At 54.2% G+C, this 23,670-nt stretch overlaps 1 protein-coding gene across 2 annotated transcripts; it reads left to right on the top strand.

Annotated features, from left to right (window-relative positions):
* Positions 1 to 2,673: 2,673 nt before the first annotated feature.
* MAP1A (microtubule associated protein 1A) lies at positions 2,674 to 23,496 on the top strand (the record flags this gene model as incomplete). 2 transcript variants are annotated; one of them, XM_081226827.1, is made up of 7 exons in its annotated part: positions 2,674 to 2,911; positions 3,872 to 3,973; positions 11,841 to 11,923; positions 12,202 to 12,342; positions 12,568 to 20,749; positions 20,906 to 21,126; positions 21,463 to 23,496. In XM_081226827.1, 7 exons carry the CDS (start codon positions 2,674 to 2,676, stop codon positions 21,616 to 21,618), a joined length of 9,123 nt encoding a protein of 3,040 aa, XP_081082953.1. In that variant the 3' UTR covers positions 21,619 to 23,496. The 2 variants fall into 2 exon arrangements, with proteins under 2 accessions (XP_081082953.1, XP_081082952.1); XM_081226826.1 differs by lacking the exons at positions 2,674 to 2,911; positions 3,872 to 3,973 and adding an exon at positions 8,761 to 8,771.
* Positions 23,497 to 23,670: the final 174 nt, after the last annotated feature.

The raw sequence follows: 23,670 nt of genomic DNA, 5'->3' as shown, positions 1-23,670 counted from the left end.
GGTCCTTCATCACAAATAGTTTGGAAAGCATTGGTTGTAACTGCTATATCTACGAATGCTGTATGACAAGAGTGTGGAAGAGAATACAGGAGAGTTCTCAAAAGATCACACCTGGTCAGTTCAAGGGGTAAACAGGAAAATGAAATACTACAATGGGCTCTATAACCACCACACATTACTGCATGTGCCTCACAATCATGTATATCATAGGTTCTCAAATGGACGGGTCTTTGAATGCTCCTGCCACAGCAAACTATTCCTAAACACAAAATAGGGCTTCATATATTTCTCAATTCATGTATAAATGTATTTCTTTAAAAATTTTATTCAGCTTTCGATGCATTGTATGTAGGTCGATCAGTGTTTTCTGTCTTCAGTTGTAAAATTCTGGAGCATAGATGCTAACACCCCACAGTTTTCTTTTAGTACTATCATAACCTGTATTTGCAGCTCTAATTATTTTTTTTAAATTTTATTTATTTTATTTATTTATTTTTGGCTGCATTGGGTCTTCATTGCTTCACATGGGCTTTCTCTAGTTGCAGCGAATGGGGGCTACTCCTTGTTGCGATGTGCAGGCTTCTCATTGCGGTGGCTATTCTTGTTGCGAAGCACAGGCTCTAGGCGCGTGGGCTTCAGTAGCTGTGGAACGCAGGCTCAGTAGTTGTGGCTCGCGGGCTCTAGAGCACAGGCTCAGTAGTTGTGGCGCATGGGCTTAGTTGCTCCGCGGCATGTGGGATCTTCCCGGACCAGGGCTCGAACCCGTGTCCCCTGCATTGGCAGGCGGATTCTTAACCACTGCGCAACCAGGGAAGTCCCCTGCAGTTTTAATTATTAAAAAAGCCAATTCTAGCAGGGTCTGAGATCACAGGCCTGAATTTCTGCCCCTACCATCCGATCAGTGTGTGGTCCTTCCCTATACCATTCATATCTATTGTCTAACCTCTTTGTCAGACTTGATGAAAGCAGAGCCTTATGGTTAACTGCTGCTGACCATTATACTGAGGCCCTGTGCTAGTTAAAGGCTTCATCTTTACAGTTGCTATGGTAACTATCCCCTTCCTCTCCCTATAACCTATTCTGGCTCTGTCTCCATGTGGCACTCTTCTCTGATTGCAGAAGAGGAGGCCTGCACATCTCTCTGTGCTCTTTGCCAGATTCAGATCTGCAAATGGTGGGGTGGAGGTGTAGCAGAGCATTGTCTCATGCGTCATATAGGGTGAGGCATCCCCACCGTCTTATGTTCTGCCAGTACTATTTCTCTCTCTCTGCTACAAAAAGGATTTTCAGGGCCCTGTCCATTTTTAAAAACTGAGATGTAATTGACATATTATGTTCATTTCAGGTAGGGCCATATCCAAATTGCAGAATGGATTGGATATTTTGCTAAATACATGTTCCATGATAGGAACCAGGACTGCTGTGAGATACTCAAAATGCAGACACTGTCCAACCCTCCTCAGGGCCTCCAGAGGAGGCCTCCAGTGGTTCACATGCAGTCTTGCTGAATCAGGTGCCGTGCTCCTTTCTTCCCTGTACATCCGGAAAGTATAAGGCAAATGGGACCCCAAAAAGTGCTGCTGGAGCCCTACGGTGAAAGACAGGCTCTGTCTGATACATACACGAACAGAATGATTCAGTATTCTGTGTAAAAGAAGACACTGGAGTGCAGAGTAGGTGGTGGAGACACACTGAGGAAAGGGGGAGGGTAGACTTACAGCACCACACCATTTTTACAAGGATGTTCCAGTCAGTCATAAAACAGTGCCAGCCTCCTCAGTCCTCTTTCACCTCCCCTGGTTTTTGTTTTGTTTTGTTTTGTTTTCAATTTTGGAAGGGCCAACCTCTTCACTGGTTCAAACACTGCCCCTTCTATTTTGAGAATTCCTGGGGGGAGTAATACCATTGTCACCCAAGGTTACCCAACTCACTGTGTCACATTACTTGCAGTTGGGTAGGTCTTTCCTGGGTTTTACTCAAACCCCCCTTGCTGCAGTCTGAGCTCATTGCACTCAGCAGAGATGGCGATGAGCCAACCACTATCTTCGGAATAACAACTCACCAGGGACTCAGGGCCGGAAGGTCATTCTGTCCCTCCAATACTGCACAGCCTTCCAGAGCACACCCAGGGCCTGAGGCAATGAGGACAGAAACACCGAGGATGCAATGTAGGACCCTGGCAGGCCGTGACAGAAGGAAAAAAAAAAAAAAAAAGCTCCAATGATAATACAGACATACCGACAAAGAACGATGCACCCAAACAAACTCAGAGTCAGAGAGGGCCAAGATGGCTCCCCTCAGTTCGGGCGAGGCTGCGGAATTGCCAGACAGCACTTCTCCGGGAAATATCCTAACTAGAAGCTTCTTCTGGCGCCGAGGCAATAGACTCGCCCCTCCACCCGGCCCTCAGAGCCCCCTTCCCTACTCAAGTCGGAGTGGGAGCTCCCTCTGGAAAACGAGTGGGGGCGAAAGGGGACAGCCACGCCCCCGCCCCCCTAGGCACAGCGAAACCGCAGAGCCGGAGCACGCGGCCCCAGCCCGGCCCCTGCGGCGCCAACGGCCCACCCCCTGACAGGCAGCAGCCAATGAGCGACTCCTGCCGCCGGCCTTTAAGAACCGCGCGCACTCTCCCTGCAGCGGATGCTGCCGGCCTAGCACTCCAACGGAGTTTCCATGGAGACCGAGGCTGGGCCCTGGCGGCCTTTCGACGTTGCCATGGAGACAAGTCCCGGGCTAGGGCTCCGAAGCCCCGGCTCTCTGCTGGCTCAGAACCCCGCGGAGCCGCTGTGCGAGGCCGGAGCCGCGGTGGCGGCGGCACACTGGGACCTGCGGAAACACTCTTTGCTCATCGTGATCGGTGATATCGGTACAGAGAATCAGCTGAGGGCCGTTCGGGCCCACCTTGAGCAAGGTGAGCTTGCTGTCCTGGCTGCGCTCGGGACATCCTCCATCCCGTGCTTCTCTGCCATGTGCATCCTCCATCCCTAGCGTGCACTTCCTGAGATCTGCGCACCCTGTTAATCTGAATCATCAGCCCCTGTCACCTGCATCTTCTGTGTCACGCGTTCATATCCTCCCAAGCTGCCAACATCTCACATCTCCATCCTTCCCGCACAACCCAGGGCGTTCGCAATCTCCCTGAGGCAGGGGGGAGCGTGGGGGAGGTGGGGGGCTGGGCAATGCCTGGGTGGGGGGCCCTCTGGTTACACCCCTCTCTCCCGCAGTGTCTTGGGCCAGAGGTCCTGAAAGTCGTCACCATCCCCTGGAGAGTCCATGTCCCTACCTTAGTTTCTTCTTTAGGGTGTCTGAACAGGAACAGGGTGCGTTTTGAACGCCGCAGACAAATCTCAAATATCCCAGTGCCAGCGGCCAACCTGAGAGAGTGACCTTCGTGGCCACAAGCTCCTCAGTCCTCCACTGCCTGTGGCGCAGTGCTGCGGAGCCACCTGCGGGTGGAAGCATGCCGCGGGGCAGTGGAGGCAAGGAGGGGGCCACAGAAGGAGAGTGTAGAATCCTACTTACCTGTATGGGGAAGGCAGTCCCTAGTATCTGGGAATGGGCCCTTGGGTGTCACTTCTATCACAATTGGGCAACTGCGCAAGAAAATTCCTACATACAAACTCGTTAATGACCAAATTTAGCCTAAACTCTGCACTTCGCCCTCTGGCTCAGCAAAGCCCAAGAAAGGCACAGGATGGGAGCTAGACATAGGCACTAGCCACATTTCTTAAAGACATCAGTGAGGCTGATCATGGCAGCCGTCCTTATCCCCTCCCTCTCCTTACCCCTTCTGTGAGCTTGGAAATGCTCCCACAAGTCCAATCCCTCTTGACCTTATCTAGGTCCCTCTTTGTTTCTTTTTCTCTCACAGGGATTCTCTCCTGGAACATTGATTTATCATCCATTGACTTGAACCAACAACTGAGACTCTTCATTACCCGGCACCTAGCTCACTTCTCCTCAGAGGTCAAAGGTTAGGACCAGTGTCATTTGTCTCAGTCCTTTGGGTGAGGGCTGGTCACAGAAGAGCAGAAGTCCACTCTCCCTGGCAGAACTGGCCTTGTGGGAAGTTTGGGTCAGGGAGGAGGGAGGGACTCCTGAGGGGAAAGTTGTAAAGCTCCTTAACTATCCCCATATACCCAGTACACTTCGCAGACAGATGGTATGATGGTGGAGGAAGCCTGGAGAACGTAATTTCTACTTGAGAAGAGGGTGGTTTATGGACAGCCACTGACGTGCAGTAAGGGAATGTGGTACCTCTTGAGTGATCAGTCATCTCCCAAGTAAAAATTCCTTTTTTTGTTTGTTTGTTCCCCTTTCTGTATGCCCTGGCCTCCTTGCTTCGCTTTGCAGAGACCCTTGAACCTCCCACTCACCTTCCCAGATCCTTGCTTAGGACTTTCCCTCAGGCTGCACAGCCTATCCTCCAGCTTTCAGGGTTTCTGGCTCCTCCTTTGGCTCAGTCAACAGATGTCCAGAGCGGAGCAGAAACCTTGTACCAAAGGCTGATGAGCACCATGAAATCCAGAGCGGAAGCAGGGTTTCCTGGATTTACTGCTGCAAGAACTAGTCATACTTTGAGGTTTGGCACTGAGATCAAAGTTCACAGGATGCAGCTTCCCATTCTGCTGTGTGGCAGAAATGGTCAGGAATTTGAGAAAATAATATTTTAGGAGTTATTATTCCATGACAATATCTGTGGGGAGACTGCAGAAAGCCCTACACCCCATTATAAAAGTGCTGGGCATCTGCTCATGTTATTGGTAAATGTTGACAAACCAATTCATACACCAGTGTCTTTACGGAATATAAATCCACCCAACTCGACAGTCACTGCCATCAAATGACTGAATTCGTATCTTATACAGATAATTCTCAATTATCCAGCATAATAGATAGTCACTTCCCTTCTTTTCCTGCTCCTCCTGCTAATTGCCACGTGGTTGGTCATTTCCGTGATCACCTACTCCTCTGCTGCTCCTGGAGAGAGAAGACTTGGTTAATATGACTAATGCTCCATTATCTTAGGAATATGTGCAGCATTTTTTAAATGTGAGGCTGGCATCTTCTTGATGTGACTGGCTTCCTATGAAGGGAACCAGTCACTGTTTTGAGACCGCCTTCTGTTTAGTATTACTCAATTCATGGCTTCCTCCATTAGCTCTTATAATTTTAAAATCAACAGTTTTACCACTTTATTAATCCTAGGAGCTTTGGTGCAAGGCTGGATAAAGGGAAGGCAGCATGAAATTAATGACTGAACTGAAGTTTGGGGAGTGTCTGCTGATGTTCCTAATTCACACTGAATTCTCCAACCTTGTCCTTTTGGACACGGATGTAAGAGTAGGATGCCTTCTGGAATGATGTAAGAATGAACAGAACTTAAACCAAAACACCTAGCCATTCTTCAGATTAAGATTTGGGGATGCTTAGGAAAACACTTACAGGGAGATGCATAGTTACTCTCAGGGACCTCTCAGAAACAAGCACTGATATACAAGCACCTACTAGATCTTTTCAAGCAGAGAGTTTTACCATGGTGTCCTCAAGGGGCTTAGGGCCATTATACCCAAGATCAGGGCTTACTTTTGAGTTTTTTTAGGTTTGGACGTTTTCATGGTGGCCTGTGTATGTCCCTGGAGAATAGTGGAGAATTTCCTGGAAAACCCCACAAGGCCCAAGACAGCCACAGCCCCACCCCTGCTGGCTCCTCTTTCAGCTGTCCCCACAAACAACAGCCCAGAGCAGCTGCAGACACTTCCCCTCCCTTCAGCCTACAATAGTAGGGAGGCAGAGGGAACCAGGCTGCTGGGATGGGCTCAATGGAATATGCTAGTACCTTATGATTTAATCCTTTCTGCCCACCCCGTAGGCTGGGCCACCATCCCTCTCACCTATCCTCAAGCCCTTGGCCAAAATATTGAAAAGGAGGACAAAAATTTATCTTGCTATGATAGGGAGAGTGTAATCATTCCTGCCACTACCCCCTACACACACGCACGCACGCACACACACAGAATAGGAGGGGACCCTTTGATGGAGCGTCAGTGGCCCAGCTCCTTCTAGTGGTCAAATGTGGTAAAGGCTTTCCGAGGTGAATTTGCACCACTTTTGTCTCCAGTGGTGACTTGGAGCCTTCCTTTCTAACTCCTGCAAAAAAATCTGGAGCTTCTAAGCATTTTAAAACAAACCCAGAAACAATTAGAACAGTGGGAAACTGAGCTTAAATAACACTCTAATACTACTTCTACTATTGGGCACATATAAGAAAGGGAGAGGGCTTCATAATTTATAATTCATGATGGATATTCTAGGACTAAAAAAACACAGGCTGAAGGACCAGTTTGGAAGCCTTCTGTCTGACTCTGCATCACCACTGATGCACTCACTCAGGAACTGTTAGTTCCTTTACTTCTGCAAACATGAAGACTATTCTGAATTAATACAACAGCTCATTGGCCCCTAGAACTGGGTTTTGCATTGCTGTCAGAAATGGGAAAGGAGGGACATGAAGAGTATTTTAAGTCCCTTCCTGCAGGCACCTCCCAGGCACCTGGGTTTACCTGGGAGCTAAGTTACTCTAGAGTTGAGATTCTGGTTTAGGATTTCCCTGATCACCTAGGTGACCTCTCATAAATCTTCCACAAAAGGGAGACAGACTTCCAGTGGTATTTGTGCATTGCAGGTTTTTAGGATTCTAGGAATGAAGGACTTTTTCATCTTTCATGTCATTCACTCCTCATAGCATTATTGGAGGATGGTACTAATATTACACTCATTTTATAATTCAGGAAGCAAGCTTTCAGAGGGCTTAAGTGGCTTGTTGAAAAGCATGATTAGTAAAATGGTAGAGAGGGGTCTCAAATCCAGGACTTGCGATCTCGCTTTGTGTCCGAGCTCAGGCCTCCCTCTCATCTTTGGCATCTCACCATTTCATTGCAGCAGAGCCAAGGAACACAGCGGGTGGAGGTGTGGTTGTGGTGGGTGGCTGTTCAGAGGGTGAGGGCTGAAGGAAAACTCCACTGTGAGTTGGAACCTTGCCCAGGGTGTGGCTCTTGGGGGTAACAGCTGAGAATAAGGGTGGGCTCTGCGTTGGGCTGAGAAATGTTATTTTGTTCTCAAGCTACATGTCTACTCAAGTTTCCCTCTTTGCACACTCCAGAAAGGTCCAGAAAGCAGGGAGGAGATGGAAGGTTTGAGGTGGGAGGAAATAAGAACTATGAAGTTGCAGAAAGGAGGTGTTTCCCCTTTGTGATGTTCGGAACTCAGCCTGGTTTGTGTTGTGTATCTCTGTAGCTGGCCTCCTCTATCCAAGTGGGGCTGTTGCCATGTTGCTGCTTTGCATCCCCGGATCTCTGCAAGGATTCCTCCTCCTCTGGAGTCCCCCTCCCCCCCTTGCACTAGTGACTCAGCTCCTCCTCTCCTCTGGTGGCAGTTTAGGGGGGATGGGGATGCTGAGAGCAGAGACTATTTTGGCTTCTCTGACCTTCAAAAGCTGCTCTTGGCAACCAGGGGCAAGGGTGGGGCTGGTGCTGCGCTAAGAGTGGGTGGATGTCATTGTGAGGAAGGCAATAGGAATCGGCCAGGACTGGGGAGGGATGATGGAAGGGAAGAGTGCTGGAGCTCTCCAGGTCCTCTCTTTGAGTCCTAGAGCACGTGCCACCAAATCTGAGACAGGGGTAGAGACTAAGGGAAACAGGGCCAATATTAGAAGGATTAAGATCCTATAAAATGGAGACATCAAAGAGAAATAGCAAAGTGCAGAGACAAGGAGGACAGGGACCCAACACCCTACAAAGTCATTACAATATCTTTTTAGTCCAAAGAGTACTTTCTGTGACATTTAATATTTGGCCTAGAGTAAGAAAATCTTGTACGCTTGGGGCCCTGGTGATCTTCCTTCATCCCTTTAACTATTTCACTGAAAGGCAGAAAGTGCGCTGAATCTTCAGAAAATGCCTCTTCATACCCAATGACCAAGAATACCAAGTATCAGTGCCTGTGTGGTTGCTGTGCTGTGCTGCATCGGCACAGAATTGTATGCGGTCTTAGGGCCCCTGTGCCCCACCCACGATGGGCTAGAGATGAACTAAGGACCATGTGTCCACTCCAGAATTTCAAACTACCCTCCAACCTAAAATGAGACTTATTTCTGCACTCCCACCCCATTTCTACAGCTGTGGCTCAGAAGCCAGCAGAGCTCAGCGCAACTCCCTCCCTTCAGTTGTCCCCAGCCTTCTCAAGTAGTCCCCCCTCACTCCTACCCCATGCTTTCAGGCCCCCAGCCTCTTTGTCTCCTGCTCCTCCAGGGATTGAAGGTCACTCCCTGAGTCTGAGGGGAGAGGCGGCAGATGGTTCCGGAGAGAAGGGGGAGGGCCCAAAGCAGCCCATACCTCCTACGTCCCCCCAGTGTGTAGCACAGGGCTTTGGTCTTTTGGCTGATGCTAAAAGAATATTTCTTAACTAAGCGGGGTTGGGGGAGAAGGGCCCTGTGGGCCATTGGAGACCACCCTGGCTCTGAGCTGCTAGACAACTCCTCAGCTCCCAGCCAAGCAGAAGCACCAGATCACTGACATTGTGAAGGCAAAGAAACAGTTAAGTCTCCAGTGCCTCGTCATGGACCAGCCCCTCTTCCCCGCCCCGGCGCCGCCCTCACCATCAAGCGCCCCCCAACCCCCACTCCCACCCCTAGTGCCGCAGACTCTTCCCCGAAGCTGCCGGCTGAGGCCGGAGCCACAGCCTCGATGAGGGTCTCTCTCCCACACCCCGGGGTAAGAACCGAACCGAACCAAAGGGCTTGGCATGGGGCACGGGGGATGCTGTGATAGGGAGGTGGGATGCGTGTAATGGGAAGGGAGTTGATACCTCATCTGGTGTGTCTGGAACTAGCCCAGCGGGGGTGGGCAGGGTGGGGGAACAGAGAGAGGAGATGAACTGGCTGTGGGGCCAGCCTGGACCCAGAACCAGGCGGAGGCCAATGGGGCCGGGACCGTGACAGGCCACCTCGCGGGCTGATCTGGGCTGAGCTGAGCTGGGAGCCAGCCGCCTAGGGGCAGCCGCAGAGGGTGGTGTCACTGGCTCTGCCCCGAGGCCTGGGGCTCTGGTGGCGTTTGGGGGCTCTGTCTTTGGTAGGGGCAGAAGCATCTGAGGGAAGGGCGGATGTTATGGGAAGGCACCTGATGGGAGGGTCTCTGGGTGTCAGCTGCTAGATTGCTCAGCTGCCCCTATGCTGGGGGGTGAACGGGACTGCGAGTTTTTGCCAAGTATGGGAAGGTGGGGACACTATGGAAAAGAAGGAAGGAAAGGGTCATTAAGACGTGGCATGCGCCTCCTCACAGACCAGCCTATTTGCAGCGTACTCCCCACACCCGTTCGCTGCGAAGAGCTTGAAACTTGGGCCGCGAGCCCCCCTTTCTGGCTCCCTCCGGGGATGGAGAAGCCGCTCCGGAGATTGAGCGCACTCCCTCCCCAGCAGCTGCCCCGCATTCCCCGTCCTGTCAACCCCACAGGTTCCCAGTCACGGCCCCCGCCACCTCATCTCTGCTTCCCTTCCCAAGATGGGGGCTCTGAACAGAGAAGCCAGTTCCTTCTCCCTCTCTGCGTCCCCCCCTCCCCGCCCCCCGTGTAGAGGCAGCCAAGAAAATGACTTGTCATGCTGGTGGGGGGGGTGGGGGCGGAGCTGGAGCCTGAGCTCAGCGCGCACACTCACACTCGCTCACACACTGCGGCAGACTGCAGCTGCCCGGGCGCCCCCCCTCCACGGCCGCCTCCCTGCGGAGACACCTGCCCTCCCGCCCGCTCAGCCTCAGCACCCGCAGCCCACCCCCCAGCTCCATCTCTGGCAAAGGGACGGGCCCCTGCCGCACCAGGTGTCCTCTCCGAAGAAGGAGGGAAGACAAGTCAATTGCCTTCAGTGGGATTGCGGGTTGGGGCGGGGTGGGGGGGGCGGTGTAGAAGAGAGAAACAGGGCTTTCCCCCAGGCCTGAAAAGGAGGAGCACAAGGTATAAACCATGTAATTGCCAGTCACAACCGGAGAGCACATGGGTGAGGGGTAGGGTCTTGCGCCAAGGCAAGTACTGGGATCAGAGAAGTCTAGTGGTTATAAGCCAGTCTAGGGGACTGCAGGGAATGGTAGTAGACTGGGGAAGGTAGGTAGTAGATAGAAAGCAAATCCATCCGTACCCCAGATCTTTCTCTTTCTGGCCGTCCTAGTTCAAATGTGTGACCTTGTGTGTTCGTGGTGTGTGTGGTGGGTGGGTGTGGGGGGAGAGGAACTGCCCTTCTAAGCTAAACTGCTTAGAGCTAGCCTAGGGCCGGCTGCTCCCCGAACCATGGTGTATCCCTCATCCATCACCTGCCCAAGCCCTGCCCGTGCGTGTCTCTGAGGTGCTTCTCATCCTCTGAACTGACCTCAAAGTGTCCCTCAACTCCCAAGTTAATAGAAGAGAACGCTTGAACTCCTCATGGGCCCCACCTACCCTGTGCGGGGCTTGGTCTTCTGACACCATCCCTAGTTCATTTCCCCCCGCAGCTGCAACTGCAGCCCAGTGCTGCCAGATAGGCCCGATCCTGGCACCATCGCTCTTCCACTTAACAAAGGCCCTGGCCCCAGGGTCCTCTTGCCTGAGCCCCAGAAAGAGGAGAGAGCACTGGGTCACAGAAGAGGGTCTGGGGGACAGGTTATGTGTCCTCCCACCAATATCCTCCACACAGCCCACTCCCCAGACCATCTGTTCAACTCCATGTTTGTAAGGTAACTCCACCGTGTGCTGCAGTTGGTAAGGGCAGGAACGGGATGGCAGCATCCTTCTTCAGGATCTCCTAACCTGGCACTTTTTTTCTTTGCTGCATTGCTTGGTGTTTCATGTGAGCCTGGATAAGGGAAGTAGAGAGAGGGGATTTGACGGTGTATTATGTTCCTCCATAGCCTGGGGAACACTCTGAACCTCTCCTGGCTTATCTGTTTCTTGTTTGTGAATCCCAGACTCCCCTCTCCATGACAGAAGGCCCACAGGAGAGGTGCAAGGATGAGAGGAGAAACTGTTTGAAAGGGATGGGTTGTGGGGAGTGAACCAGGTCTTTCTGGAGCCTGGGGACATGAAGGTGAGGTGGGAGGGGGAGCTGTGAAACCTTTGGTGGTGGAAACAGTATGATTGTGTGCATGTTTGTGAGTGCAGGCTCGGCCTCTGAGGAACCAGAGCACAGAACAAGAGGTCCTATTTCTCCTCTGCATTGTAACCAACGCCCAAGGGTTTAGATAGCTTAGATTTCTCTGAGTCTTTTGGAATGGGACTTCTGGCCTTGGATGGGGGTTTGAAAGGAGGGTGAGGAGTCTGTACTCACTGCACAGAAGCGCCCATCTCCTTATTTCCAGGCACTCTGGCAAGAAAGCCCAGGGCAGAGGCAAGCTAGTGAGGACAGGGCCGAGTGAGGATCATCCTCCGAGAGGCCCTCCCTTCAGCTGAGCCCCCACCCCATCCCCAGGCAGCACCAGGAGCTTAGTGCTCGAGAGAGGGACCGACAGGGACAAAAGGTTCTTGTCTCCAGGGCAGCCTGAGGCGGGACTTCCAGGCAGAGGGGGTGGCAGATGAAGGGAGGGAGAAGACAGCCATTGTGGGAGAGGGGAGGAGGAAACCCTGAAAGGGAAGGGCTGCAGGAGCCAGTCCCTAGACCTTACTCAGCAGTAGCCAGAGTGGCAGGATCTCAGGATAAGCAGGCTTCTTTCCCCTAAGCCCCATTTTCTGACAGCGCATTCCTTCCTCTCCTGCCCTACACAATGCCTCTCCATTTTAGTCTATACCCACTTCCTTCAGTACAAATTCCTGCATCTCTCCCTCAGGCCAGAGGACCCTCTGCCACCAGAGTGAGATCCTAGAGACCATCGTCCTGGTAAACCCCAGTGCCGACAGCATCAGCTCCGAGGTAAGGCCAGGGCCTGTGCTTTGCCACGAGGGCCTGCCAAAAGTGCCGTGACCCACCCTTGCCAGAGCTACTGCTGTAAGGCCAGGAATTCCCAGACCTGGCTTTGAGCCATCCTCTCTCTGCCATCTAAGCTGCCTCACAATCCCAGCCCCATCCTGGAGGTGCTGTGGGGCTACCAGTGGGGAGCGTGTCCTTGCAGAACTGAGGGGGACCAGGAACATTCTGTGCCCTTCCCTGGGCTTCCTCTCTCTGTGACCAATCCTCTCCTTCCACTCTAGGTTCACCACTTCCTTAGCAGCCCATCAGCTCACAAACTACTGATCTTGAGTGGGCAAAGTTTAGAGCCTGGGGGAGACCTCATCCTACAGAGTGGCACCTACTCCTATCAAAACTTTGCCCAGGTCCTTCACAACCCAGAGGTAAGTTCTATGTCTGAGTGTCTAGGAGGAACAGAACATGGGGTAGGACTAGAGCTGCGGGGAGGGATCCAAGGAAGGGAAAATCCCACATTCCTTGACCACCAGGGATGCTGGCAGAATGGTAGGAGATCACCTCAGAGAGAGATGGAGATTAGCAGATTGAGTCTGAGTTGGGTTGCGATAACCCCAATGACCTGATCAGCCTTCTATCTCCCCTTCATCTAGATTGCCCAATTGCTCAGCAATAGAGACCCTGGGATCCAGGCTTTCCTCACTGTGTCCTGCTTAGGGGAGGGTGATTGGAGCCACCTGGGACTATCCAGTTCCCAAGAGACCCTGCACCTCCGGCTAAACCCTGAGCCCATGCTGCCCACCATGGATGGCGTGGCTGAGTTCTCCGAGTATGTCTCTGAGACCGTGGATGTGCCATCCCCCTTTGACCTGCTGGAGCCCCCCACCTCAGGGGGCTTCCTCAAGCTCTCCAAGCCATGCTGCTACATCTTCCCTGGCGGCCGCGGGGACTCTGCCCTCTTTGCCGTTAATGGTTTCAACATCCTGGTGGATGGTGGCTCTGATCGCAAGTCCTGCTTCTGGAAGCTGGTGCGGCACCTGGACCGCATTGACTCCGTGCTGCTCACACACATCGGGGCAGACAACCTGCCAGGCATCAACGGACTCCTGCAGCGCAAAGTGGCAGAACTGGAGGAGGAGCAGTCCCAGGGCTCTAGCAGCTACAGTGACTGGGTGAAGAACCTCATCTCCCCCGAGCTTGGAGTCGTCTTCTTCAACGTGCCCGATAAGCTGCGGCTGCCTGATGCCTCGCGGAAGGCCAAGCGCAGCATTGAGGAGGCCTGCCTCACTCTGCAGCACTTAAACCGCCTAGGCATCCAGGCCGAGCCGCTCTACCGTGTGGTCAGCAACACCATCGAGCCACTGACCCTCTTCCACAAGATGGGTGTGGGTCGCCTGGACATGTACGTCCTCAACCCTGTCAAGGATAGCAAGGAGATGCAGTTCCTCATGCAAAAGTGGGCAGGCAACAGTAAAGCTAAGACAGGCATTGTGCTGGCTAATGGGAAGGAGGCTGAGATCTCGGTGCCCTACCTGACCTCCATCACTGCTCTGGTGGTCTGGCTACCAGCCAACCCCACTGAGAAGATTGTGCGCGTGCTTTTTCCAGGGAATGCTCCCCAGAACAAGATCTTGGAGGGCCTGGAAAAGCTTCGACACCTGGACTTCCTGCGCTACCCCGTGGCCACGCAGAAGGAGCTGGCCACTGGGGCTGTGCCTGCCAACCTCAAACCCAGCAAAATCAAACAGCGGGCTGATAGCAAGGAGAGCCTCAAGGCCACAACCAAGACAGCAGTGGGCAAGCTGGCCAAACGGGAGGAGGTGGCCGAAGAGGGAGCCAAGGAGGCCCGCTCAGAACTGGCCAAGGAGTTAGCCAAGACAGAGAAGAAGGTAAAGGAGTCATCTGAGAAGCCCCCAGAGAAGCCTGCCAAGCCTGAGAGGGTGAGGACAGAGTCGAGTGAGGCACTGAAGGCCGAGAAGCGAAAGCTGATCAAAGACAAGGTGGGGAAGAAGCACCTGAAAGAAAAGATATCAAAGCTGGAAGAGAAAAAAGACAAAGAGAAGAAAGAGATCAAGAAGGAGAGGAAGGAGCTCAAGAAGGATGAAGGAAGGAAGGAGGAAAAGAAGGATGCCAAGAAGGAGGAGAAGAGGAAAGATATCAAACCTGAGATCAAAAAGATTTCCAAGCCAGACCTGAAGCCCTTTACCCCTGAGGTACGTAAGACCCTCTACAAAGCCAAGGCCCCCGGCAGAGTCAAGATGGAGAAGAGCCGGGCTGCCCGTGGGGAGAAGGAGCTGTCCTCTGAGCCCCGGACACCCCCAGCCCAAAAGGGGACTGCACCATTCCCAACAAGAGAGCTGGCCTTGTCTTCACCAGAGGATCTCACACAGGACTTCGAGGAGTTGAAGCGTGAGGAGACAGGGTTGCTGGCTGAACAAAGGGACACAGGACTAGGAGAGAAACCACTCCCCCCAGACACTGCAGAGGAGGGACTCCCAAGCACAGCAGCCCTGGGGGCACCACCCTCCGTCCCAGGGCTGGAACCAGAAGAGCCTGTGATAAAGGAGAAAGAGGCTGTCCCAGACATCCCAGAGGAACAAGGCAGCAAGGACAGAGGGCCAGACTCTGGGGCTGAAACAGAGAAAGAGAGAGCCCCCTGGGAGGAAAAGAAGGCAAAGGAATCAGAGGGGCTCCCCGACAGAACAGAAGCCAGAGAGGAAAGTGAACCTGAGGTAAAGGAGGATGTGATAGAGAAGGCCGAGTTAGAGGAAATGGAAGAGCTGCACCCTTCAGACGAGGAGGAAGAGGAAGAGACAAAGGCTGAGGGTTTTTACCAAAAACATACGCAAGAAGCCTTGCAGGTCACGCCAAGGGGCAGGGAGGCTCTCGGGGGCCAGGAACTAGGACTCCAAGGCAAGGCCCCTGAGAAGGAGACCTCGTCATTCCTAAGTAGCCTGGCCACCCCTGCAGGAGCCACTGAGCACGTCTCTTACATCCAGGACGAGACAATCCCTGGCTACTCAGAGACCGAGCAGACTATCTCAGATGAGGAGATCCATGATGAGCCCGAGGAGCGCGCAGCTCCACCTAGATTTCCTACAGGTACCTATGACCTCCCTGGGCCTGAAGGTCCTGGCCCCTTTGAGGCTAGCCAGCCTGCAGACAATGCTGTTCCCACCACCCCCAGCAAAGGCTATGGAGCGCCAGAGTCGGAACTCACCTACCCCCCCAACATGGTGGCTGCCCCTCTGGCTGAAGAGGAGCATGTGTCCTCGGCCACCTCAATCACTGAGTGTGACAAGCTTTCTTCCTTTGCCACATCTGTGGCTGAGGACCAGTCCGTGGCTTCACTCACAGCTCCCCAGACAGAGGAGACAGGCAAGAGCTCCCTGCTGCTTGACACGGTCACAAGCATCCCCTCCTCCCACACGGAAGCCACTCAGGGCCTGGACTATGTGCCATCAGCTGGTACCATCTCACCCACCTCCTCACTGGAAGAAGACAAAGGTTTCAAATCACCACCCTGTGAGGAGTTCTCCGTGACTGGGGAGTCAGAGAAGAGAGGAGAGATTGTACGGAGAGGCTTGTCTGGAGAGAGAGCCGTGGAAGAGAAAGAGGAAGAGGAAGAGGAGGAGACCGCAAATGTACAGATGTCCGAGAAACTTCACGGTCAGTATGAGCCCCTGATGTTTGCTGCCCCTGGGCACACCCTACATCCAGGGGAACCAGCCGTTGGAGAAGCGGAGGAGCGCTGCCTCAGCCCAGATGACAGCACAGTGAAGATGGCCTCTCCCCCACCATCTGGCCCACCCAGTGCCACCCACACGCCCTTTCATCAGTCCCCAGTGGAAGAAAAGTCTGAGCCCCAAGACTTTCAGGAAGCAGACTCCTGGGGAGATACTAAGCGTACACCAGGTGTGGGCAAGGAAGATGCTGCAGAAGGGACAGTCAAGCCAGGGCCTGAAGAGGGCACACCGGAGGAGGAGGGACAGCTGCCTCCTCCCAGGAGCCCCCAGGCCCAGGAAGCACCCATCAGCATTGTTGGAGGACATGCAGGCCGTACCGTCCAACTGCTGCCAGAAGAGGACAAAGCAATAGTCTTTGAGACTGTGGAGGCGGGAGAGCCCACAGGGCCGATTCTGGAAACAGAAGTCCTTCCCAGAGATTTGAGAACATCACACCAAGAACCTGGTGAACCTCAGAAAGATGAGGTGCTCCGGTTTCCTGACCGAGGCCTCTCCCCTGAAGAGGTGGAGTCCCCCTCTGTCCTCAGCGTGGTCTCCCCAGACATTGCCAACCAAGAAGCCATCCCTAGGTCTCCCTGTGGCCTGACAGAGCAGCACCTACACAAAGACCTTTGGCCACAGGTATCTCCAGAAGACACCCGGTCGCTTTCTCTCTCAGAAGAGAGTCCCAGCAAGGAGACCTCTCTGGATATCTCTTCTAAGCAGCTGTCTCCAGAAAGCCTTGGCACCCTCCAGTTTGGGGAACTAACCCTTGGAAAGGAAGAAAAAGGGCCTCTGATGCAGACTGAGGACACCTCTCACCACCTAGCCCCTGTGTCTATTCCAGAAGCCCGTGCAGCCACAGTGTCACCTCCCACAGATGGGACCAGTGGATATGCTGCACAGGCAGACATCACAGATGAGAGCCCTGACGGAAAATTACCTGCCAGCTACTTCTCTCACTCTACACTGTTGGGAGATGGGAAGCACTCACCTGGAATGATCACAAGCCCTGGTGAACACATTCTGACACCTGATAGCTCCCTCACCAAGAGTCCTGAGTCCTTGCCAAGCCCTGCCATGGAGGATATTGCCATGGAGTGGGAAGCTAAAGTTCCAGAGTTGAAAGACAGACCCCCAGAGCAGAAGGAGAAGGGACCTGAGCCAAAGGATGAAGTCCTACAGCAAAAGGACAAAAGTCTGGAGCAGAAGGATACTGTCACAGAGCAGAAGGATACAGCCATCTATTGGAAAGATGAGGTTCTGGAAGAAAAGGACAAGGCTGTGGAACAGCAGGATAAGGCTTTGGAACAAAAAGGCAGAGACTTAGAACATAGGGACACAGCCCTGGAACAAAAGGACAAGGCCCTGGAAGGAAAAGACAAAGACTTAGAACCTAAAGACAGAGACTTAGAACCAAAAGAACCTAAAGACAGAGACTTAGAACCAAAAGAACCTAAAGACAGAGACTTAGAACCAAAAGACAAGACCTTGGAACAGGAGGACAAGGTCCCAGGAGAGAAAGATGAAATCTTAGAACAAAAAGTCAGAGACTCTGAACATAAAGACAAGGTTCCAGAGGACAAGGTCCCTGAACTGAAGGGCAAGGCCTTAGAACTGAAAGATGAAGCCCCTGAGCAGGACAAGGCCCCGGAACAGAAGGACAAGGCCTTGGAAAAGGAGGACCAGGCTTTAGAACAAAAATACTTGGCCCTAGAACAGAAGGGTGAAGCTCTGGAACAAAACATTAAGGCTGTTGAACAAAAAGACAAGATTCTGGAAGAGAAGGACAAAACTCAGGAGCAGGAGAGTCCTGTGCAGGAGGATGAAACCATGACACTAAAGGAGAAGATCCTAGAGGAAAAATCTCCAGAAAAAGTCAAGGCTGTGGGACAGAAGGAAGAAGCTCTGCTGGAGAAGACCAAAGCTCTGGGGCTGGAAGAGAGCCCAGTGCAGGAGTACAAGGCCCGGGAGCAGGACGAGAAGTACTGGAAGGAGCAGGACGTGGTCCAGGAGTGGCAAGAAGCATCTCCAGCCAGAGGAGAGCCAGCTGGAGAACAGAAGGAGCCTGCCCGGACATGGGAGGACACATCTCCTGAGCAGGAGGACAGGTACTGGAGGGGCAGAGAGGATGCAGTCCTGGAACAGGACACATACTGGAGGGAGCTGAGCTGTGAGCGGAAGGTCTGGTTCCCTCATGAGCTGGGTGGCCCGGGGGCCCGGCCACGGTTCACAGAAGAGCGGGAGAGCACTTTCCTCGATGAGGGGCCGGATGATGAGCAGGAAGTTCCCCCCTTGGAGCATACACCCAAGAGTCCCTGGGCCTCAGACTTCAAGGGCTTCCAGGAGCCCTCACCACAGAAGGAGCTGGAGGTGGAGCGCTGGCTTGCTGAGTCACCAGTTGGGCTGCCACCAGAGGAAGAGGACAAGCTGACTCGCTCCCCTTTTGAGATCATCTCTCCTCCGGCCTCCCCACCTGAGATGGTTGGACAGAGGGTTCCGCCGGCCACACGACAAGAGAGCCCTATCCCAGATCCTAAGCCCATGCCACCCATGAGGAATGAGCCCACCACCCCCTCATGGCTGGCTGACATCCCACCATGGGTGCCCAAGGACAGACCCCTGCCCCCTGCACCCCTCTCCCCAGCTCCAGCTCCCCCAACACCTGCCCCACAGCCACTCACTCCTGCGCCCTTCTCTTGGGACACAGCCGAGTATGACAGTGTGGTGGCTGCAGTGCAGGAGGGGGCAGCTGAGTTGGAAGGTGGGCCGTACTCCCCCCTAGGGAAGGACTACCGCAAGGCTGAAGGGGAAAGGGAAGCAGAAGGTGGGGTGGGGGTTCCTGACAGCAGTCCCCGCGGGTCAAAGGTCCCAGAAGCCAGCGAGAGCCATGCCTCTAAAGAGCCCGAGCAGACCGAGCCAGAGCAGAGAGAGCCCACACCCTATCCTGATGAGCGAAGCTTCCAGTATGCAGACATCTATGAGCAGATGATGCTCACTGGGCTGGGCCCTGCATGCCCCACTAGAGAGCCTCCACTTGGAGCAGCTGGGGATTGGCCCCCACACATCTCAACCAAGGAGGAGGCTGCTGGCCGAAGCACATCTGCAGAGAAGGAGCTTTCGTCTCCTGTCTCACCCCATCGCCTCCAATTCGACACTCCAACCTTCAGCTATGCAGCTCTGGCGGGACCCACCATACCTCCCAAGCAGGAGCCTGAGCCAGAGCCAAGCGTGGATCCCAGCCTCACCCCACCTGCAATACCCCCCCGTGCTCCTATCCCCCAGAGCAAAGGCCCAAGCCCCCCACTTAATGGTAACATCCTGAGCCGTAGCCCAGATAGGAGAACCCCATCCCCCAAGGAACCAGGCCGTGGTCACTGGGGTGACAGCACGAGTGACTTGGAGCTGGAGAAGGGGGCTCGGGAGCAGCCTGAGAAAGAGGCCCAGTCCCCAAGTCCCCCGCAACCCATGCCTGCAGGCCCCTCCACCCTGTGGCCTGAAAGTGAGGCACATACCAGCCCTTCCTCAGACTCACACCTGGGTCCTGCCCGACCCAGCCTGGACTTCCCTGCATCAGCCTTTGGCTTCTCCTCATTGCAGCCAGCTCCTCCACAGCTGCCCTCTCCAGCAGAACCCCGCTCAGCACCCTGTGGGTCCCTTGCCTTCTCTGGTGACCGAGCTTTGGCTCTGGCTCCAGGGCCCCCCACCAGAGCCCGGCATGATGAGTACCTAGAAGTAACCAAGGCCCCCAGCCTGGACTCTTCACTGCCCCAGCTCCCATCACCCAGCTCTCCTGGGGCCCCTCTCTCCAGTCTGCCGCGACCTGCCTCACCAGCCCTATCTGAAGGCTCCTCTTCTGAGGCCACCACACCTGTGATTTCGAGTGTGGCCGAGCGCTTCCCTCCCGGCCTGGAGGCTGCAGAACAAGGCTCTGTAGAGCTGGTCCCAGGAATGGAACCAGCTGCCCACGGCCTCTGGGACCTCACTTCTCTGAGCCCAGCACCTCCGGCTTCACTGGACTTGGCCCCAGCTCTGGCTCCAAGCCTGCCTGGAGACATGGATGAGGGCACCCTGCCCTGCCGCCTGGAATGCTCAGGGGCAGCCACCAAGAAGCCAAGCCCCTTACAGGGCCCCTCCACGGGTCGTGCCACCAATGGCCCAACTGAAACCAGCCCCAAGCCCCCAGGCCCTGCCCCAGCTGAGGCTGAGAAAGGAAAGGCTGAGGCCTGCCCCGCCTGGGAACGTGGGGCCTGGCCTGAGGGCGCCGAGAGGAGCTCCAGGCCTGACACACTGCTCTCCCCTGAGCAGCCACTGTGCCCTGGGGGGGCCTCTGGAGACCAACCTAGAAGTGTCTCCCCTGAGATGGAGACGGGGCCCCAGGGATGTGCTGCTGAGCCCCGGCCCCATCGTGGGGAACTCTCTCCATCCTTCCTGAACCCACCTCTGCCTCAATCCACGGATCACAGTGACCTCTTAACTGAGGAAGCTCGGCTGGTAGGGAGAGGGGGGCGGCGTCGGGTGGGCGCTGCAGGGGCCACAGGGGGCCCCTGCCCCGTGGCAGATGAGACACCCCCGACGTCAGTCAGCGACTCGGGCTCCTCGCAGTCAGATTCTGACGTTCCACCAGAAACTGAGGAGTGTCCATCCATCACAGCTGAGGCAGCCCTCGACTCAGATGAAGATGGGGACTTCCTGCCTGTGGACAAAGCTGGTGGGTTTAGTGGGACTCACCATCCCAGGCCTGGCCATGACCCACCCCCTATCCCCCAGCCAGACCCTCGCCCATCCCCTCCCCGCCCTGACGTGTGCATGGCTGACCCCGAGGGGCTCAGCTCAGAGTCTGGAAGGGTAGAGAGGCTACGGGAGAAGGAGAAGACACACGGGAGAGTCGGCCGCAGGGCCACAGGCAGGGCCAAGCCAGCGTCTCCTGCCCAGCGTCTGGATCTTCGGGGAAAACGCTCACCCACCCCTGGTAAAGGGACTGCAGATCGAGCATCCCGGGTGCCACCCCGACCACGTAGCACTCCAAGCCAGGTCACCCCAGCAGAGGAAAAGGATGGACACAGCCCCATGTCTAAAGGCCTGGTCAATGGACTCAAGGCAGGACCAAGTAAGTATAACATGGAAAGTGGGAGAGATTGTGGTTTGGGGCTGGGTGTGGCTGGTCAAGGGCTCCAGTGGAAGAGAGGGAGGGTGGGAGGGAAGAAGAAGGTTGCCAAAAGAGTTCTACTTTCCCTCTACAATGAGTCCTGTGTTGTCTCTACAGCGGCCTTGGGTTCCAAGGGCAGCTCTGGCCCCCCTGTATATGTGGATCTCGCCTATATCCCGAATCATTGCAGTGGCAAGACTGCTGACCTTGACTTCTTCCGACGAGTGCGTGCATCCTACTATGTGGTCAGTGGGAATGACCCTGCCAATGGCGAGCCGAGCCGGGCTGTGCTGGACGCCCTGCTGGAGGGCAAGGCCCAGTGGGGGGAGAATCTTCAGGTGAGTGGCAAGAAGCACCAAGGAGGTAGCCTGGTCAAACTTTACTCAGAGGCAGCAGTGGAACACAGTCTCTATTTATAAAAGGACTGAGGGGCACTTCCCTGGCGGTCCAGTGGTTAAGACTCTGTGCTTACACTGCAGGGGGCACAGATTTGATCCCTGGTCGGGGAACTGACATCCTGCATGTCACGCAGCGTGGCCAAAAAAGTAAATAAAACATAATAAAATAAAAGGACTGAGCTCTTTCTACGGGAGTGGGACTACATCCTGGACCATCAGGTGCCCCATCCCCCGACTTCACATCCTCACCTCAGGCATGTCTTGTCTCCCACCTAGGTAACTCTGATCCCTACTCACGACACGGAGGTGACTCGTGAGTGGTACCAGCAGACTCATGAGCAGCAGCAACAACTGAACGTTCTGGTCCTGGCGAGCAGCAGCACCGTGGTCATGCAGGATGAGTCCTTCCCTGCCTGCAAGATTGAGTTCTGAAAGAACCACTCTCCCTTCCCCAAGGACCTGCTCCCACACCCCCCTTAGAGAATGGCTACTGCTGAGTCCTTTGGGGTTGAGGGACATGGGAGTTGAGGGGGGCGAGGGGGACAGGATGTCTCGTGGGAACTTAGGCTGGGCTAAATGGGAGGGGTTGTCCCTCCCCTTCATCCATGCCTGAAAGGAGTCTCAAAACCAAAGGTAACAGGATTAGGCTAGGGGGAGGGTGAAAAATTAGGATACAAGGTCATCTGATGCCTGAGAACCCTGGAGTGACACCCTCTCTTAGCACTGCCTAATGCTGGTGTTGGGTGGGGAGTGAGGATGGATCTCAGAGAGCAACCTCCTCCCTCATGGAGGGAGATCATATCCCCAACCCCAAGGACCTCTTTATCTTAATCTATGTATTTAGCATCCCAAGGAAGGATTTCCAATAGTAATTTATGTGACCTGGGGGCAGGATACTGTCAGTGAGGTTGCCAGAGCTGCATCCTTTCCTCCATCTCCCATTCCCTTCCCCACCAGAGTCTGGGTCCCAGCAGGGGTCTGGGGGTACGCTGCTGCTACACTGTCCCACTGCTTCCCTCCGTACCTGAATGTTTCAATCCAAAACTTGAAGCTCTTTTGACCAACAGATTGGTGAGAGAAGAAAGGAGCTTATCCTCCCGGCCCCTGCTTCATACCATTCACATCCCAGAGCTGTGCCCAGACCAGGCCTACTGGGCAGCACAAAGGAGCAAGGAGAGCCCAGCCCCAATCGCAGACTTCTTCCAAGCTCCCCTGACCTTATGAAGTTTTCACCCACCCATTCCAACTCTCCTGATCCCTTCTCATACCTGCTTGGCTTATCTGCATGTGGTCACCTGCTGTGGCCTGGTGTGTAATGGGTTAAAAAGCCACTGCCTGACATCCTAACATTTGACACCCCAGCAATGTGTGACTCCCCCAACATTCCACTATACCATCCTGCAGCTGAAATGGGAACGCTGGCTGCTTTTCCAGCCCCAAACCCTTGGACCGAGGATCGGGGAGGTGGAGGCCATGCCAGAGGACTTGGGGAAAATGAGAGGGAGTAAGGAAAGAGGGAGAGGAAGCTGAGCTAGGTCTTAACTCCTACTGAGTGAGATGAAAACAGGCCGAAAATACCACCCCAGGAGAGGACCTCACCCCAAGCAAGCCAATAAGCAGCCCTGCCAGACTACTGTGGGACTGAGAAATCCAGACGCTCTTCAGGGCTCAGCTCTCCAAATGACTGTGTGGAAATCAAAACGAGACCACCTGTGTTCTTCCCAGCTCCCACCCTCTCGTGCTGCTGTGCTCTGCTCACCCCCAAACGTCCCTGCTACAGTTCCCAGCTGCTGTAACGGAGCCACCTCCAACTCTAACAATAAATCAAGTTCATTACAGACGCTGTAGTGCTGCTTAGGCTTTTTCTGACTCCACACGTTGCTTAGTTGCTGGGCCCTGACTTCTAACTCTCTGCTTCTACCAGCATGGTCATTTATCTTGATGCCTTTGATGACTGGAAGCAGTTCCAGGACCCAGGGAAGCCAGAGAATATAGGGCGGGTGAAGGGAGAAAAAGTTATGGGAAGCCAGCATAATTTCTGAAAATAGGTGAGAATGCCCAAGTATGGGTAATAGGAACTGAGGGTGGGGATATACATTTGGTTTGGGGGGAGGAAAGAAAGGCAGGGGGCCTCCTGGGAAGGGGATCTGCATACCATGGGGTCAAGAGCTAAGGACCGAATAACCAGCATCAGATACCTTGCATAGAAGAACACCAAAGAGGTAAGGAATTGAGGGGCCCTAAGAGATCCAGAGCCTATTGAGGTTGTAAACGGCTTTCACCTGTGCAGTCAGGATTTCCATGAAGTATTATAAAATGTTGGATTTTCCTCTGCAGTGAAACCCGTTATAGTCCTGGGTATGTCAGGAAAGGCCAAGTTGTGAATGTGAATACATGCGGAGGGGGATATTCCAGCCCCCCTAGTGTTCTAGGCTTTCCCAGTGTACAGACATCAAGGGGGTAAAGAAAGCACACCCCGTTTAT

This window comes from Mesoplodon bidens (assembly GCF_964165515.1).
Source record: "Mesoplodon bidens genome assembly, chromosome: 3".
NCBI lineage: Eukaryota > Metazoa > Chordata > Mammalia > Artiodactyla > Ziphiidae > Mesoplodon > Mesoplodon bidens.
Note: the sequence above shows the minus strand (reverse complement) of the source record. Positions and strands in the feature narration are given on the sequence as shown.